This window comes from Lactuca virosa, chromosome 2 (genome assembly GCF_052849685.1).
Source record: "Lactuca virosa cultivar CGN04683 chromosome 2, Lactuca_virosa_CGN04683_v6, whole genome shotgun sequence".
NCBI classification, from domain to species: domain Eukaryota; kingdom Viridiplantae; phylum Streptophyta; class Magnoliopsida; order Asterales; family Asteraceae; genus Lactuca; species Lactuca virosa.
Window position 1 is genome coordinate 222,594,982 of NC_136427.1, and position 17,793 is coordinate 222,612,774.

Below are 17,793 nucleotides of genomic sequence, written 5' to 3' on the forward strand. Positions count from 1 at the left end.
TTAAAATCAAGAATCTCATAAACTTATTCATCTAAAAATTCAAATACCACTCCTATAAAAACATCATGTATTACATATATTTTTCAAGGGTACCCCACAATTTCAACGTAACATAATAGTGTATTTATGTAATGTATGCATGTAGCCTATAAAACTGGTCGGACGCAAAACTATATGATTGTGACCCGGTGTTTTGAAATTACCACAAACATTTGGCAACATTTATTATGACCTAGACAAAACAAGCATCTGATCTGGTAATATATATATATATATATATATATATATATATATATATATATATATATATATATATATATATATATATAACAATGGCTTTTTTTTTTTTTTTTTTTTTTTTTTGGTCCTAAAAGATGCAACAAAACAAAAGGCACCGACAGGTTTAGCATCTGGTGGTGAAGTTTTCAAGAGAATTTGGCATCAACAAATTTATTGATTTAGTTTTGTGATCAAAATAGGGTATGTAAAACAAAAGTACATGTTTGAATGAAAATGAATATATATAGAAGAATTGGAAAAACGTTACCATTAACCAATCAAAAACATTGGCACGGGCTAAAAAAAAGTTTAGGGATAGCACATTTTTTTCCATGTAAGAGCTAAAGATGAACCTCTTAAACTCAAAGGTAAAACCAAAAAAAACTCTCGTTTTGGATGTTATATTGTTAAAGTATGATATGAATGAATAATGATATTTGTATTGAAAAATTATTGACTGATATAAATATTGTTTATTTTTTAGATAAAAATATCAATGATAAAATCTAAATAAATTACTATTTTATCTTTGAAAAATAAAAAATACACATTTAATTAATTGTTCTTTAATTAAAATTATATATTATTTGAGGGTGAAAATAAAAGGATAAAAAAACAAAACCAATTAATAGGGATAATGATTTCAAGATTATAATTTAATAGCTACTATTAATACTATTAATTACTATCTTTACATTAAAGATAAAGAGTTAGGTGTATGTTTAATAGTGAGACACATGTGTACTATTTGTATGTTGGTTTACCATTCTTATTTCCAACTCTGATCACTTGCAATTTTTTCCTTCAAAAGTTTATACTAGGAAATTTTGAGGGGTAACATATACTATTCCAGGCTACATAGGTCTGCCGGTGGATAATAATTAAGAAATCCATGGTTTCCAGTATAACCCTATTTCCACAAATTGTTTGAGAAATAAAAAAAATTGTTTTTTTGCAATTTGCATGTATGTATCACTGCTCGTACAAGTTACTAGAAATATTAATTTCTTAAAATCATTTCAAATATTTTTAAATAATCTCAAAACATTATTTTGAAAACTCAAAACAAAATTCAAGAGTTAAATAATCTCAAATACAAAGTTTAAAGTGCCAAGTTGTCAAATTCAAATATCAAAACAAAAGTTTAAATAAATCATATATACATGACTTTCTAAATGTCGAAGCTTCTTATCCTAAGTTTCATCTTCATCTACAAGTACATATCAAAATAGTACGTTAGTCTTGGAAAGTCTAATATGTAATACCATAATCCGACTATGGAATGGTATTGAGTAATGACAATAACCTAAATCCTAAATCTAGATTCCAAAAACATGTGAAAAACCTTTTTCAGAGTAACAAACATTTTCCATAACCATTTCCTTGTATCAAAAATCATTTCATAATGGTAATATATAAGCTTAAGAGTAGATAAAATCATAATCAAAGATGTAATGCATATGCAAGTAACCCAACCCAATCCAATCCGCTACTCTCATATAAGTCTCTCATTCTAAGAAAAAAATGGCCTAGAAAATTACGGATAAGCGTCATGCATATTACAATTTTTGAGGCATCTCACTTCTTCATTGACTAATTTCGGATTGAAATATGTTGTCGTATATCCAAAGGCGTTCTACCTTTCGAATTATAATTTAGGATAGACACATGACCATTAAACATATCTTCATGAAATGGGTTTGCGAAGTCTATCCTGAAATATTTTGCTCCAATAAGGAGTACATCTTTCCTATAATGCATGATGCTTGATCCTTCCTACCATAGAATTTCACCCATCTCCAATTGCTTAAGTCATAAGGACTACTAAAGAGAGTCGTCGACGATGGAGGTTGACGACCAAGTTTTGATACCATGATAGATAATAGCTTGCTTGCTCAAAATAACAATTACATATGAATTGTGTCATAAATTAAAAAAAAAAACAAAAGCAAAATCCATTTAAGTCATTGTATCTGGCATGTCACCATAACATGTGAGGGGGTGAGTACAACGACCTTACCAACGACGTCACACCCCCAAACCAGAATGACACAAACGTCTGAGGGTTGATGACTTCATGAACATTATCACAACAAATTGAATAATAGTGATCAAAGCAACACAATCATCATAATTATAATTGGAAAAATTACACTGTATCCAAATATTATTTGTTTCAATACCAATTACATTATGACAAAAGTAAATAGTGTGACGCTGTAGCGTCCATCCTCACAACCTTGTAATTACCTTGCTTAACGATTCCTTGAGAATACAAGTAGTTTTGAAAAAAGTGTCAACAATTAAGTTGGTGAGTTCATAAGAGTTTTGTATGCGACAAATCTGTAACTTTTCCTTGTAAAATGATAGTATATGTTTCCAGAAAATCCAATATTTTTTTAAAATGAGTTGTAGTCTAAAAACCCTAAGACCAAAAATGTATAAGTATTGATGTACTTGAAAATAGTATTATGTGGTTTTATCATTATAGAAAACCATTTGAACGTATGTTAGCCCCGTAAACTAAATGTATTGTTAATACCGCATGTGAGTTATTACAACCATGCTAAAACTAGTTGGTCTGCTGCGGCGTTCTTCCGGCGTCGGAATGTTAGACAATTGTCACCCCAGACCTGCTGGTGTAGCTGTAGCTAACAACTTAGGTGCAGGATTGTCAGTCCTGTATAGATCTATACACAAGTGTCACGCTCTCTTATCGAGATTATGATTGTAATTCAGGACTTTATTGTATACTTTGGTAGGTACGGTGAAGACTATGTCTCACAAAATTGTATCCACAGGTTTACGTATAGTGTGATGAAAACCCTTTTGTAAGTGGAAATAATGTATTTCCATAGTAAATACATAGTGTAAAATAATTATACATTTAAATAATTATTTGTATCGTATCCCAAAACGGTAAAATAGTGTCAATGACCCATAAACTATACCTATTATAGTTTATTATAAATGTTTTGTTGTGTCCATATATTCTCACACACACACACATATATATATATATATATATATATATATATATATATATATATATATATATATATATATATATATATATATATATAAGTTAGCATGTTTAGATGTTTTAAAAGATTATATCATATAATTTATATCTAACACAAGTATAAGAAGATTTGGTATGATAAAGCCAATTTTTCTAGTTTTTTGCCTTTTTAACGTCACTAATCGGTAAAATTTTAGGTTGTAAACCTTGTAAAATTTATTTTTACATTTTTGTGGATGTTAAGTCAAACTAACCTTATATATTTAAAATAACATATTTTAGGTCAAATCTCACAAAAATGGTACCATAACCTAGTCATGACCATTTTTGCTAGAAAACCCTTCTTTTACATAAAAAAATGGTGGATTTTTAAGGGTTTTTTTTTTTTTTTTTTTTTTGTAAAACCAAATCATTGGTATTTTAACTAGTTTCATACCACATGTTCAAAATAACATGTTTTAATTTGTATCACACAAAAATAATGTAATAGCTTGGTCAAAACCATTTTTGCTAGAAAAGTCATATTATGTTCATAAAAACCATAGTTTTTATAGTTTTGTTTTTGTGACCTTTTCCCAAGAACATATAGTATGCTTATACTCATTATTCATAGATTTTTGCATTTTAAACAACATTCCACACATAAATGTTCATAATACTAGGTAATAACATTATTTCATGTAAATAAGACTTTTACACAACTTGGATAAAACGAAAATGAAGGGGTATGAACTCACCTTGAGTGTGTTTGTGGTTGGATAAAGATATGAAGATGAAGGTTTTCAAGCTTAGAACACATGAAGACTCTTGAAGAACACTTGAAGATGGAATTACCTTATAGATATTAACACATATTAATGTATGTAATTGTAACAAAACTAGTATATTTGTGTGTAGAATCAATAGATTAGTGAAGAAAAGCTTACCAAAAATTGAAGAACCAACTTAGGAGAAATTATCCTAGAGAAAGATGAAGAGTTCTTGAGAGAAAATGAGAGAATGAAGAAGTTGGAGAAGATGAAGTGAAGGGGGGGGGGGGGGGGGAGGGTTGGACGTAATTTATGGGGGAGGGGGTGGGCATGCATGGATGTATTTTGTGTAATGGCTTGGATACATGTTGGGTAAAGATTGTGTTGGGAAAAGGGGTGACAACTAGTCTAGTCATGGGCTTTCACCAACACAAAAGTCAACTCTTTATATTTTATAAAGATGTTGGTATTTTTATAAAAAAAGAGTGATATTTTATAAAAAGTGTGATATAAATGATGCATAAATATTTAATTTGAATTATAAAAATTCAAATTATTATAAAAATCATTATTATTAAAAATAATAATACGTTAAATGAAGGTTAGGTTGAATTCCTAAGTTGTTGCCATTAAAAAATTAAAAAAATTGGTGTTTAGCCGGGTATAAAATTTGTCGCATTTGGTGACGAATTCACCAAAAATTTGTATATGTAACATTTGATATGAATTTGTCATGTAGTGTAAGGTTTACGAACTCCACTACCTTGTGTTACGGATATTATTTATACCCAAATAATATATAATTGAATTATTGAGTTGTTACGTTACTAACCCTAATTAGGGTTTATATTCGATAATTGGTAACCAGAGAGGTACTTTGTATTATAATTTGTCAATAGTACATTAGAAACATTAGAGAATATCACATTTCTCCTAAAATTCTAATACGATTCAAGTTGACCAGGTTGACTTTTATTGACTTTGTTTGATCAAAATTGACGGTGGTCACAAACGATAAATCCATTAAACTTCTACATTTTAAAAAAAAGAAGGTGGAATATGTTTAGATAATCAACCGATAACATATGAAATGGGGATAAAAATATATGTTATGTTATGTAGAAGCCCAAGCAAGTGTTTTTACGCAATATAGGTTTTACGAACAAGGATTTTTGTCGTTAATTAGAATCCACCTACGATGCATATAACACTACACTATTTCAAGCACGTAAAGATGTCTTTGTGGCTCGTTTTAAAAAAAACAAAAAAGAAGGTGAAATATGTTGAGATAATCAACAGATAACATATGAAATGGGGATAAAAATATATGCTATGTTATGTAGAAGCGCAAGCAAGGAGTTTAACGCAATATAGGTTTTACGAACAAGGGTTTTTGTCGTTAATTAGAATCCACCTACGATGTGTACAACACTACACTACTTCAAGCACATAAAGATGTTTTTGTGGCTCGTTTACCGGTTAAATGAGGAATTGTAGGTAATAACGGTATGTTTTAAATGAAAATTATAATTAATTATCTTCTCATACAATTTTTTAGTATATGAGAAATTGTGAATATTTTAAACAGTTAGTTATACATTTTAAACAAAAGTTAGTTGTCTAAGAAAAATTTGTTAAAGTTAGGGATAAGTTTATGCCGGTATAAAATTGATAAAATTGTTCCTGATTGTGAACCCAACTATATAACAGGTGTGGCGGTCTACCTTTCAATAGGGTCTAAAATGTTTATTAGCTTTTTACGATTTAACATTTGTAGTAAATATTTTTAGATGTTTGGATAGATAAAAATAAGAAATTTTAATTTATTGACTTAAATAAAATAGCTTATAATTTATTTAAACCAATTTACTATCTTAACCCTACTTTTAATTAACCCTACATTTACATAACTTTATAGAATAAAAATATAATATTCACAAAATAAGTTTTGGTTGTTAATGTGGTGGTGAGGAAAACTAAACTCGGAAACTGAAAAACTAACATAACCAACGAAATCGAAATTGAAAAGCTGAACCGAAGCATAATTTGGCGGTTTGGGTTTGAGTTTTTCGACAAACCACAGGGACTATTTATATTTTACGAAAACGTATTTTTTATACGAAAATGTATTTTTTAAAGACAAAAATATATTTTACGTAAAATAAATACGTAAAAATACATACAAATTGTTTGTAAAAAACTATTTTTTTATAATACGACTAAAATACATTTGTTTTATTTAAAAAAAATTATGTAAAAAAATGTTTTTTATATTTTATTTATTGTTTATGTTTTAACGATTTTGTTATTATATAAATTAGTTTTAAGAAAGAATAAACTAAGAGAGCATTCAACTCAATAGGTTAAGGTCTTGGTAATTTAAGAGGGTGGAGGTCATGAGTTCGAATCCTTCCTCTAACAATTTAATTGTCTTTTTCAAAGAAATTTCAAAAACGGTCATTGTGGTTTATCAAATGTCACGAATTCAGTCCCTTTATACTTGAAAAGACGAAAATGTCATTACAGATTCAGTCCCTAACGGCTGAATACTAACGACGTTAGTAAAAAGGGTCATCTGTGCAAGTTTTGCAAACCACAAGGGCCATTTGAATAAAACAAAATTAGCAGGGACTGACTTTGTTACTTTTGGCAAACCACAGAGACCATTTTTGTAGTTTTGTCTCTCTCTCTCTCTCTCTCTCTATATATATATATATATATATATATATATATATATATATATATATATATATATATATATATATATATATATATATATATATATGTTTAGGTTCTATGGAAAAAAAAACCTTAAAAATCATTAAAAATGCATAAAAAAATACTTAGAGATCACAAATTATTTTTTTAACTTTATAAATGAAAAAATCGCAGCTTTTTCTTCAAATTCGCTGAAATTTTTTTTGAATAAAAACCAAAAAAAAAAAAATCGATTTTTTATTTTTTTCCAGCGATTTTGAAGAAAAAGCTGCGATTTTTTCATATTTAAAGTCAAAAAAAAGTTTTGTCATCTCTAAGTATTTTTTTTATGCATTTTTATGCATTTTTAGGGTTTTTTTTGTTATATATATATATATATATATATATATATATATATATATATATATATATATATATATATATATATATATATATGATGCACTAAACATTGGCGGTTATCATAACTTATTTGAATATACTAAATGATACTTGAATGCTTCCAAAATTCTATGTGAGTGCTTTCATATCAAAGAAAGAAAAACGAATTAGAAATGATAACAAGTATGAATTTGATTTTTGTTCTAGATAATAATTAAAGGAGGTAAATTCATCCCATGTGATTACTATAAAAACCTACGTGCCATAGTTTTTGCTTTAGACTCTTCGATTTGACTTGTGATGCTTTACTCAATTTTCCTTTGTTGAAAATGATAGTGTACGTTCTCCCCCTTAACAATGACAATTTTTTTGAACAATTTGAAAGAATGCTTACTAACATTTAGACTAAAGAAAGTGATTATGATTTAATAGAAATGTTAGTTTTATGGTTTTAATTACTAAATTTGAAATGTTTTTGAAATTGGATACCCGAAACCGGAAACCTCAACTAATTTCAAAATCTAAGAAACAAGTATAACCGATTCTGGTTCTAAAACTCGCCAAAACATCGGTTCCGCTTCTAGATAATATGGATGAGTACAAGTCTATATTTACTCCTATTTTTACTATAATGTACGACATGTACAGTGAAAAATGAATAAAGTTTTTGATCTTTATTTTTGCAAATATTTGGTGATGAAAATAAAAGTGATAAGAGTGTGAAATTGTTTTAATGAGAATTAATTGTTTAGTTATATATAGTTCCGATTAAATAATAATTTGAATAAATATATTATTTTGATAGTTTATAAAAAAATATAAATATTATTTTTAAAATTAGATTTATAAGGAAGGTACAATAGTCAATTGATAAAATAAAGTTTTCAAAATAATTATAAAATATATAAAGTATTAAAAATAAGGCTTTAGAAAAATAAGATATTTTGAAAGTTTAAAAAAGATAAATATCATATTTAAAAATCATATTGAATAAATATAATATTTTAATATTTAAAAATAATATTTATTAAATTCTTTCTTAAAATACAAATACTAATCTTGACAAAATAAATATAAATACGTTGCTTTTGTTTTGTATTTTAATATATATAAAGTATAGTTTAATTAGATAAATTAATATGCAAGATTTATTTCTAAAACCTTTAAAAGATTTTTAAATATTAGAAATTGATTTGTAGTCATATGGCAATGTTATATAAGCCTAAATATGAAGTCCATCTTTGCCACCCAAACACGAATTTTGGACTCTTTTACGATCGTTGACCGTCTAACCCTAGCGGTGCGGCGGCCCGTGAGGGTCCTCCGCCGAAAGCAAAAAATATCGTTATTTTGCCACCGCTCCTCCACAACCCCACCATCCTCTCTTAGTCTCATTACCTCCAAGCTGCGATTAAGCTCTACTATGGCTGTTTCATCTTCGACTTCCTGCATCTCCCTCCAAACCTTGTGTCGTCAAAAGGCTACTTCGGACCTTGGTAGTACGACTGGGTCTGTGAAGATGCCGATGTTCAATTCCGTTGCAAGTTTCAAGAGAAAGAACGTTTCCTTCAGCACTTGTAATGTTTTGGGCGAATTTGAGAGTGAAGGCGCCGGCGAAGCCAACATTAATGCCATGAAGGACGAGGTCTTTGTGACGTTTTTCCGGGAAGCGTGGCCGTATTTCACGGCTCATCGTGGCAGCACCTTTGTTGTTCTTCTTTCTGCTGAAGTTATCGACAGCTCCCTTTTAGATCCTATTTTAATGGCAAGTCTCTAGTTTACATTCAATCATCCGATTCCTGTTGTCTGATATGTGATTAAATTAACCTATTAATAGAACGAAGAGCTGAAATAATCGATCTGAATGCAGGATATCTCGCTCCTTCATGGTCTGGGAATCAAATTTGTTCTTGTTCCAGGGACACATGTACAAATCGACCAGCGATTAGCGGAAAAAGGTGAGTTAAACTTGTACTTCTGTAACAAACGCTTCTGTTACTTACATCATCACTCACGAATCTATGTACCAGGTTGTGAACCTAAGTATGTTGGAAGATACAGAATCACAGACCCCGATTCTCTGGATGCAGCAATGGATTCAGCTGGAAGAATCCGTTTCATGATCGAGGCAAAACTCTCTCCCGGACCATCCTTATGCAGCATACGCAGACATGGAGAAAACAGGCGCTGGCATGACAGCGTTAGTGTTGAAAGTGGTAATTTTCTTGCAGCCAAGGTAATCTTTCTCACGTTTTGTTCCTCTCCTCCATTGTTGTAAACTAATCCAGTTTATAATATTGACAGAAAAGAGGAGTTGTTGAAGGAATTGATTATGGAGCAACAGGTGAAGTAAAGAAAGTTGATGTTGAACGCATTCGTAAGAAGCTGGACAATGATTCCATTGTCATCTTAAGCAACCTTGGACATTCAAGCTCTGGTGAAGTGCTAAATTGCAAGTATGCTATATAGTAAAATGGATTTACTAGTTACTTATAGGTACCTTTTACTGTTTGTCATGATCTGTAACTGAAAATACTAACAGTTACTAATGTTTCCTGCTTCCAATAATCCAGCACATATGAAGTTGCTACAGCTTGTGCTTTGGCTCTTGGAGCTGAGAAGCTTATATGCGTCATAGATGGTCCAATTTTGGATGAATGGGGTCGTTTGATTAGGTTTTTGACTCTTGAAGATGCAGACATGTTAATTCGTAGAAGAGCTAAACAAAGTGAGATTGCTGCTAATTACGTAAAAGCCATTGGAGAGGAAGACTCCAATTCCAATTCCAATTCCATTGATTTTAGCACCATGAATGGAATGGCATCGAGTGATAGGTATACTGCAAAATTCCAGAATGGTGTTGGTTTTGATAATGGAAATGGTTTGTGGTCAAGTGAACAAGGGTTTGCCATTGGAGGACAAGAAAGGTTGAGTAGATCAAATGGGTATTTATCAGAGTTGGCAGCTGCAGCCTTTGTTTGTAGAGTAAGTTGTTACAATAATTATTAATTTTGTATAAATTAACTTAATGAACATTACTAATTGTGTTTTTATATTTTTATTTACATTAGGGAGGTGTCCAGAGAGTTCATTTGCTAGATGGGAGTATATCTGGAGTGCTACTGAAGGAGCTCTTTCAAAGAGATGGAGTAGGGACTATGGTGGCTAGGTATGTTATATGTATATATAAACCTAATATATCTACACATATAAAACTTAAGATTTAAGGTTGATATATTTATTTTTGTATTTTTAGTGATCTTTATGAAGGTACCAGAATGGGAAAAGTAGATGATCTTCCTGGAATAAGACAAATTTTCAAACCTTTAGAAGATTCTGGAACTTTGGTCAAGAGAACCGATGAAGAGGTGGGCAAAAATGCAATTTTTTTTTTAATTTTTTTTTGATAATATTAAATTTGCTCTCTAAGTTACTAAACCCCAATTTTCATTTCAATTACACCATTGTGACCTGTTATTGCAAGTCGAACAAGTCGCTTGTCCTACGTGGCATCCATGTTGGCAAATTTTGTTCATATTATGTTGGCAAATTTTGATCATGGCGTTCACGCCATGTTCATCACCATGTGGACATAATCCGAACAAAAGTTGCCAACATGGAAGCCATGTAGGACAAGTGACTTGTTCAACTTGCAATAACAGGTCACAATGGTGTAATTGAAATGAAAATTGGGGTCTAGTGACTTAGAGAGTAAATTGGTGATAGTTGTTGAATTAACTTTTAATTGTACATTATGTTGTGTTAGTTACTCAAAGCATTGGATTCTTTTATTGTTGTGGAGAGAGAGGGTCAAATTATTGCGTGTGCTGCTCTTTTTCCATTTTATGAAGAAAAGTGTGGGGAGGTTGCTGCGATTGCTGTTTCTCCTGACTGTAGGGGACAAGGGCAAGGGGACAAATTACTTGGTATGTCTTGACTTATTTTCTTTACTTCAAATTAAAACAAAACTCAAATAGTTTTTGGCTCATGGAAAAAATATCTTGCAGATTATATTGAGAAAAAAGCATCTTCAATGGGACTTCAGAAGCTGTTCTTGCTGACAACACGAACAGCAGATTGGTTTGTAAGGCGGGGGTTTTCGGAGTGCTCAATTGAGTGTATACCAGAGGAAAGGCGAAAAAGGATAAATTTATCGCGGGGATCTAAGTATTATATGAAACAACTGCTACCCGACACTAGTGGAATCCGTTTTAATAGTATGTTTGCTTGAGTTGTTTATATAGATCGAGCTAGTTTCTATGAATAAGAGAATGTTTTAAGTGTGCATCTGTTTTTTAGGGGGTGTTTTTTTATAAATAAGAGAACGTTTATAATTTAGTTATTTTATAAATAACTATACTATTATCTGGCATTAATATTTCATTGTTGTTAATTTTTACATTCAGTTGGAAGGCAAAAAAAATAAAACGCCAGTCAGTCTAAGTATAAAATATGAATATCTCCTAAAATATGAATAGTATAAACATGTGTTGATTTCTATGTATAGTTTCTCGTACACAAAGGGATTCATGTTAGATACACATACATGTTTCTTTCCAATCCATGCAAAAAACAAAATGCCAATCTTAGTGTTGATTTTTTTTCCATCGAGTTAATCGAGTTAGGTGTCTTTTTCTTGGCCGTTGTGCCTAAATACATCAAAAATAACATTCATAATCATATCGTGTGAGTACTTGAATATCAGAAGTTCTCTATAATAAACTACATGTTTCTCAAAATAGTCCAAACATGCCTTATAATGAACCGAACATAACTCATCAATCGAATCAAGAAGTGATAGGATAGTACAATATTCTATTGGTGATGCATGTTGTTCAAAACCATCTATAGGGATAGATAGAAGAAATTCATGAACATATGATGCTCATGACACTTAAAAACTATTTTCTGTCTAAATAAAAAAATGTTTTTAAGTTTGTGTTTGTTTGTCCCGTGATCAATTAACTTTTTTGATCAAACCTAACAAGGCTTCTAGTTTTTCACTGTTTACCCTCACTTGATAATAATAACCTTGAAGCATATGAAACTTCCAGATCTTTAGTGGTACAATTTATTATTTTTTTTCTTAATAAAGATGATTTATTTTTGAACTTTTTTGTCTAAGCTACAATGTTTCAAATAGATCACCGGATTTATAAAATCCACAATGTTAAATTGAAATTGAGTTTAAGAAAATGTTAATAATATAAATGAGCAAACATATTACTTGGGATGTCAAAAAAAATATTATTACTGATTATTAGAAATAATGTGTTCACAAAATATCTTTAATTTAATGGATACTTTATGACAGTATTTTCTTAAATAATAATTTTTTATAGAAAAACAAATTGTGTAATCTTTTAAGAAATAATAGATAGAAATTCCAAAGCTGAAATTATATAATTTTTCTAAAAATGAAAGTTTTAGAAATACTTTAAAACCGTTGGGGTAAAAGTGAAGAAACAACAAATTTGAAGGTCTGGCAATGAAACTACAAGTTTGTACAGGAAAGGGCGGGTGAACCGGATTAAATAGGGCAAAATTTTGCTCAATTCGTTACTACTTTCTGTAATCGATAGAAACTTGTTTTAGGGTTTGAATCAGATTTAACAAACAGATGCTGCGTCGCTGTCTCCGATTTCACTTAAGCTTCCCGTTTCTGCCTTAAATACTGTTTTTTTTTTGCCACTGGTAAACCCACTGAACTGTTGTACCGTGTACGTGTTTGAGCTATGGTATTTCAAAGCTAGTTTAATTATGAATGCATATTGAATGAAACTGATGAAAATCTGTACGAAATGTTAGATTTTGAATGCAGAATTAGAGATTGAAAGTTGTGCATCATTGAGTGCGTGTGTTGTTCTTATCGTTAATCCATAATTAGTTCAGAATTGGCGATTCCCTCTTCGATCATAGATTATTGTGGTAAGGGTTTGTAAACTTAAAAGTTTTTTTTTTTTTTTGGAATTTGTTTTAGGAAAGATTTCAGAGGTGCATAAATGGGCGTACCTAAGCAGAAGTGGACATTAGAAGAGGAAGCTGCTCTTAAAGCTGGAATAGCCAAGTATGGACCAGGGAAATGGAGCACAATTCTCAAAGATCCAGAGTTTTCTTCTGTCTTGCATTTGCGTTCTAATGTGGACCTTAAGGTTGAAACAACTTCTACAAACTGGATTATAAGATCAAATCGAGTATTGCTACATTACTACAAAACACATAACATTATATTTATAGTTTGTATTTGTTTTCCTGAAACAGGATAAATGGAGAAATATGAACTGCATGGGTAGTAGCTATGGATCTCGCCAAAGGGGTAGTAGACCTGCAAAGTCTCAGCCAATTCATAAGTCTGAAGATATTTCTACTTTTTCTAAAGAAGAACATGATATGCAAATTTGTATTGTGGATCCTTTTCCAACATTAACTCTACCATTGCAAATTGATGATTCCAAGAAGCCAATTCCAATGCCAATGCCAAGGTCATGTCAATTATCAAATATCAACCCCTTGTCATTGTATAATATAAATTAATCAAATTGGACAACTAATTGTTACTTAAGGAGACTGATAAATACATGTACATTATTTTAATTTATAGATTGGATAGCCTTATATTGGATACAATAGCTAATCTGAAGGAGTCTTGTGGCTCTAGTCGTGCTGCAATTGCTGAATATATTGAGGTATAAATTCATACCGATTGCATGAATTTCAATCAGTCATACATGTGTTCTTAAGTCAGAATTTGAAGACATGATTAATGGGTTTCGTTCAGTTTTGCTATTTGTTTAGTATTCTTCATAATTTCAGCATTTTGAGATATTATTTCAGGAGAATCAGTCAATACCTCCTGATTTTGGAAGACAGTTGAAAGAAGAGTTAAAGGCTTTAGTAGATTGTGGGAAATTGATTAAGGTAATTGGGTGTTATTATAGGGTATCCTTTTTCATGGAAAATATCTATTCGCTAATCTTAATTTATATTTTATCATCATTGGAATTGGATCATATAGGTAAAGCATAGGTACAGAATTGCACCAAGTTCATATGTAAAAAAGAGCTCAAAAAATGAGGAGAATTGCAGAGTGGGAGAGACAAGTGGCAACAAGATAATTACAAAAGCAGAAATAGATGCAGAGTTGGAGAAGATGAAGATGATGACACCTCAGGAGGCTGCTGCTGTTGCTGTGAAAGCAGTTGCAGAAGCAGAAGCTGCTATTTTGGAAGCTGAAAGGGCAGAAAGGGAAGCAGAAGTTGCAGAAGCTGATGCAGAGTTAGCTAAAGGATTTGCTGCTGCTGCAATGCGTGCGTTAAAGAAAACTGCATTTTGGACATGGTAGTAAAAATGTTGATTTTATGGTTTTATTATAAAACGTGACTTAGCAAAAGTATTTGTTCATCTGCAGAATATAATGAGATTGAAACAGGATTTCGGAGGTGATCTATGTGTTGAGATATGTGGAGTGTTGTAAAGGGTTGTGAATTTTGTTGTCTTTTAAGGTATAAAATGAATGAGAGTATATAATTAGGTAAAAAAAAACTTGTTTTAAGTAAACTGCTCACAAATAATCGGGGATCTTGTATACAAATATGAGATTGGAGAACACAAATATCATATTTTATAGGATTAACATGTGCTTTTTTGAAAATAAACCCAATCCTTTTTATGTACATACTTGATAAGCACAATGCGAAGAAAAAGTGTAAAGAATGCCTCAAACTGCCATATGGTTGTTAATAATATTTTTTTATGTTTAGTTTGATGTTTTAAATCATACATTGAATTTTATGTTGATTCTTTTATTAAATTTTTGTTTCAATTCATGTTGAAATATGTCAAATGTTGTATTATTTGAAGTAACAAAAAAAAATGATAGATCATACACATCCAATCATGTTTTCTATTTTTTTTTTCTAAAATAAAAAATAAAAACTCAATCAGTTTCAATCAAACACAAACACCATAAAGAAAACTCAATTTTCTTAAAACTTTTTCAAAAAAACTAATTGCACTTTTCCATAGGCATCTTCAAGGAATATTGCAATTACTTCTAGAAATCCCAAGTAGTAAGCATTTTTCTTATTTTACCAAAACATAGAATATTCTCATGTTATGATGTTAATAACTTATTCAGCCGTTAGGAATTAACAAAAAAATAAATGGTTAAAAAAACAATATTTGACAAGACATTTACCATAAGAATCAAAAACACCCATTTTGAAACAATATGCTTGCTCTCTCTCATATCACCATTTCTCTAAAATCTTTCTCAAGTTTGTTTTAATTAGTTGAGTTCAAGTTGGTTCATAAAAGCTAAATGTGGTAAGCAAGTTTATAGGAACAATTCATGACACAATAAAAGAAAAACAAGATTCAAGAAAACAAACCATACTCAAGTCTCAAGAGTTAAAAATTACTAAAACCGTAGAGTTTACTCTTCCTCTAGAACATAGAAGTTATACACATCAATCAAGAACAAAATAGAGTGTAATAATAAATCAACTATGCAAACCAAATCACCACCAAAAATCCCATCCGTCTTCAGGAAAACATTCCCCTTTCTTTATCATCATCTTCTTCAACTTTTAGATTTTGAATGCTTTATAAGCCAATCAATCACCGAATCTATATTCGTCGAGTTCTTGCAAGAAATCATAAAGCAACACACTTCTCTTTCACCAATCGATCTCAACCCCCTAAACAAACAACAAAATTTTCTTTAAATTTTTTTTGTCCTTTTAGACAGACAATCCAGTTTCAGTATCAATATCAGTTTCAGTATCAGTTTGGGTCAGTTAAAGAAAAGTTGTCTTACATTTGATCGGTCAACGCCTCCTTGGAGAGCGCACCAGTCTTATCAATCTTGTTTCCAAGAACAAGTAAAGGAATCCCACTCAAGGCTGGTTTGTTAATCAGATCATGAAGTTCACTTTTTGAAATGCTCAGATTTTCATGATCGGCTGCATCAACAACATAACTGCATAAACGACACAAAAAAAAAAAGTAAACATTTTGACACAAAAAAGTCAACTCTTTCAAGGATTTCATAATAGCAAGTAGTCACATACACAATGGCGGAAACTGCACGACAATATCTCTCCCACATGCTACGAAATCGTGGTTGACCTCCAAGATCCCATAGTTTTATGGTCACGTTTCCTTTTGTTACTTTCCTCATATTAAATCCCACCTGAAATTTGACATTTTTTTAATTAGATTCATGATGTTGTTGAAGGAATTAACTTACTATGTGTTATTGTTAGTGAGATTAATTAATTTTGGAAGAAAAGAAAACACACCGTAGGGATCATGTCTTCGCTATATCCACCAGTCTATGAGCATTCATAAAATCAAGAAAAGATTAACAAAGAATTCGAATTGAGATATGATTATAACGAATATGCAAGTGGTTTAGTGTTTACTTACAGCAACAACGTTTACGAGTGAAGTTTTTCCAGCGTTCTGGAGCCCTATCAAAGAGAGCTCCATTTCCTGCTTGAAGAAGAGGCTGTAAAATATGATATCAAGATTAGCTCATGCAGGGTTAATTCATAAACAGATCGACGAAATTTTCAATTCAAGGATGAAGTTCATAGAGAAATACGAAACCCTAACAGGAAAAGAGCAAACAAACAAACAATCAATTATTAATTCGAATTGGAACACAAATTCTGCGAATTTAGGGCGTGAATCGGAAAGTGGAATGATTACCTTCGAAGCCAATTGAGAAGAGCTTCCCATAAACCCATTCCGGTTGAGTGAAGAAGAAGATAATTCAAACGAAAAAAGAAAAGAGGATGCGATTTATTGAAGCAGATCGATCACTCTCTTTTACTCTCTGACCTTCAAAATTATTTGGTTTCTTTTGGGGATAACTTTCCTTCTGTTTTCTTCCTTCTCTCTCTTCTACATTAAATTTCTAACAACAGAGAAGCGTAATCAATGGTGAATTAAATTATTATTACCATAAAAACACAATAATTGATTGGGATTGGGATTGGGATTTCTTGAATTTAGAAGGTCACCTGAGATTAAGCAGCTCAGCTTCGTGGTGTAAATCTTGAAGGGACGTTCAAATTTACTAGGAGTGGAGTTGAGTCGGCGATGATTGACGGCACCGTCGTATACGACGGACGATTGGTGGGTGGTGGTTGATTTATCGACGTTTTTGGTTCGTGGATGCACGTTTGCCTGTGGAACTCTTTGACACCCAATCTCTTTGTTTTATTTCTCTTTTTCCAAACAAAATAGATAAACATATGTTTCAACGTGGAAGGTGATTATATTATATAAAATAATAAAAATAAGATTTATATTTTGTAACAAGATAAGTTTAAAAGGATAATGCTTAGATTTGTTTCTGTTACGATTTCTAGAATAACAGTTAACCGATGAAAAGGTTAATAACATAAATTGAAAACTAATAACATAACATGTTATTTGTTTTTTAATCATTTATATTTTAATTGTGTTTAATTAATCACTAACTATTTTATTTTTGTTTTTTAACATTCTTATTTTTGATTTAAATTTTTATTGTTTTTTAATTATTTAAATTTTAATTGTATTCAATTGACCACTAACTATTTTATTTTTAAATTTTAACATTCTTATTTTAGATTTAAATTTTTGTTATTTTAGTAC

The 17,793-nt window shown here is 30.7% G+C and overlaps 3 protein-coding genes across 8 annotated transcripts; 2 read left to right on the forward strand and 1 right to left on the reverse strand.

The window, feature by feature from the left end:
* The first annotated feature begins 8,391 nt into the window (after positions 1–8,391).
* LOC145160271 (putative amino-acid acetyltransferase NAGS2, chloroplastic) lies at positions 8,392–11,518 on the forward strand. Its single transcript, XM_079079398.1, has 9 exons — positions 8,392–8,911; positions 9,017–9,104; positions 9,177–9,382; positions 9,451–9,602; positions 9,720–10,131; positions 10,218–10,315; positions 10,403–10,514; positions 10,913–11,072; positions 11,154–11,518. Exons 1-9 carry the CDS (start codon positions 8,570–8,572, stop codon positions 11,375–11,377), a joined length of 1,794 nt encoding a protein of 597 aa, XP_078935524.1. The 5' UTR covers positions 8,392–8,569; the 3' UTR covers positions 11,378–11,518.
* Positions 11,519–12,717: 1,199 nt separating this feature from the next.
* On the forward strand, positions 12,718–14,911 carry LOC145160272 (single myb histone 1-like). Of its 6 annotated transcripts, XM_079079404.1 has the most exons (7): positions 12,718–12,840; positions 13,127–13,298; positions 13,408–13,628; positions 13,748–13,832; positions 13,981–14,064; positions 14,162–14,484; positions 14,555–14,911. In XM_079079404.1, coding segments are annotated over exons 2-7 (864 nt in total). In that variant the 5' UTR covers positions 12,718–12,840; positions 13,127–13,148; the 3' UTR covers positions 14,556–14,911. The 6 variants fall into 6 exon arrangements, with proteins under 6 accessions (XP_078935530.1, XP_078935526.1, XP_078935527.1 ...); XM_079079400.1 differs by having other exon boundaries at positions 12,718–12,866; positions 14,162–14,911; XM_079079401.1 differs by having other exon boundaries at positions 12,718–12,866; positions 13,132–13,298; positions 14,162–14,911.
* A 610-nt stretch (positions 14,912–15,521) lies between these two features.
* Positions 15,522–17,369, reverse strand: LOC145160274 (ADP-ribosylation factor-like protein 8b). The gene is made up of 7 exons (XM_079079405.1): positions 17,175–17,369; positions 16,861–17,068; positions 16,576–16,657; positions 16,449–16,481; positions 16,218–16,339; positions 15,965–16,126; positions 15,522–15,845 (listed from the first exon to the last, which is right to left on the reverse strand). The coding sequence occupies exons 2-7, from the start codon at positions 16,896–16,898 to the stop codon at positions 15,728–15,730; spliced, it is 555 nt and encodes a 184-aa protein (XP_078935531.1). The 5' UTR covers positions 16,899–17,068; positions 17,175–17,369; the 3' UTR covers positions 15,522–15,727.
* Positions 17,370–17,793: the final 424 nt, after the last annotated feature.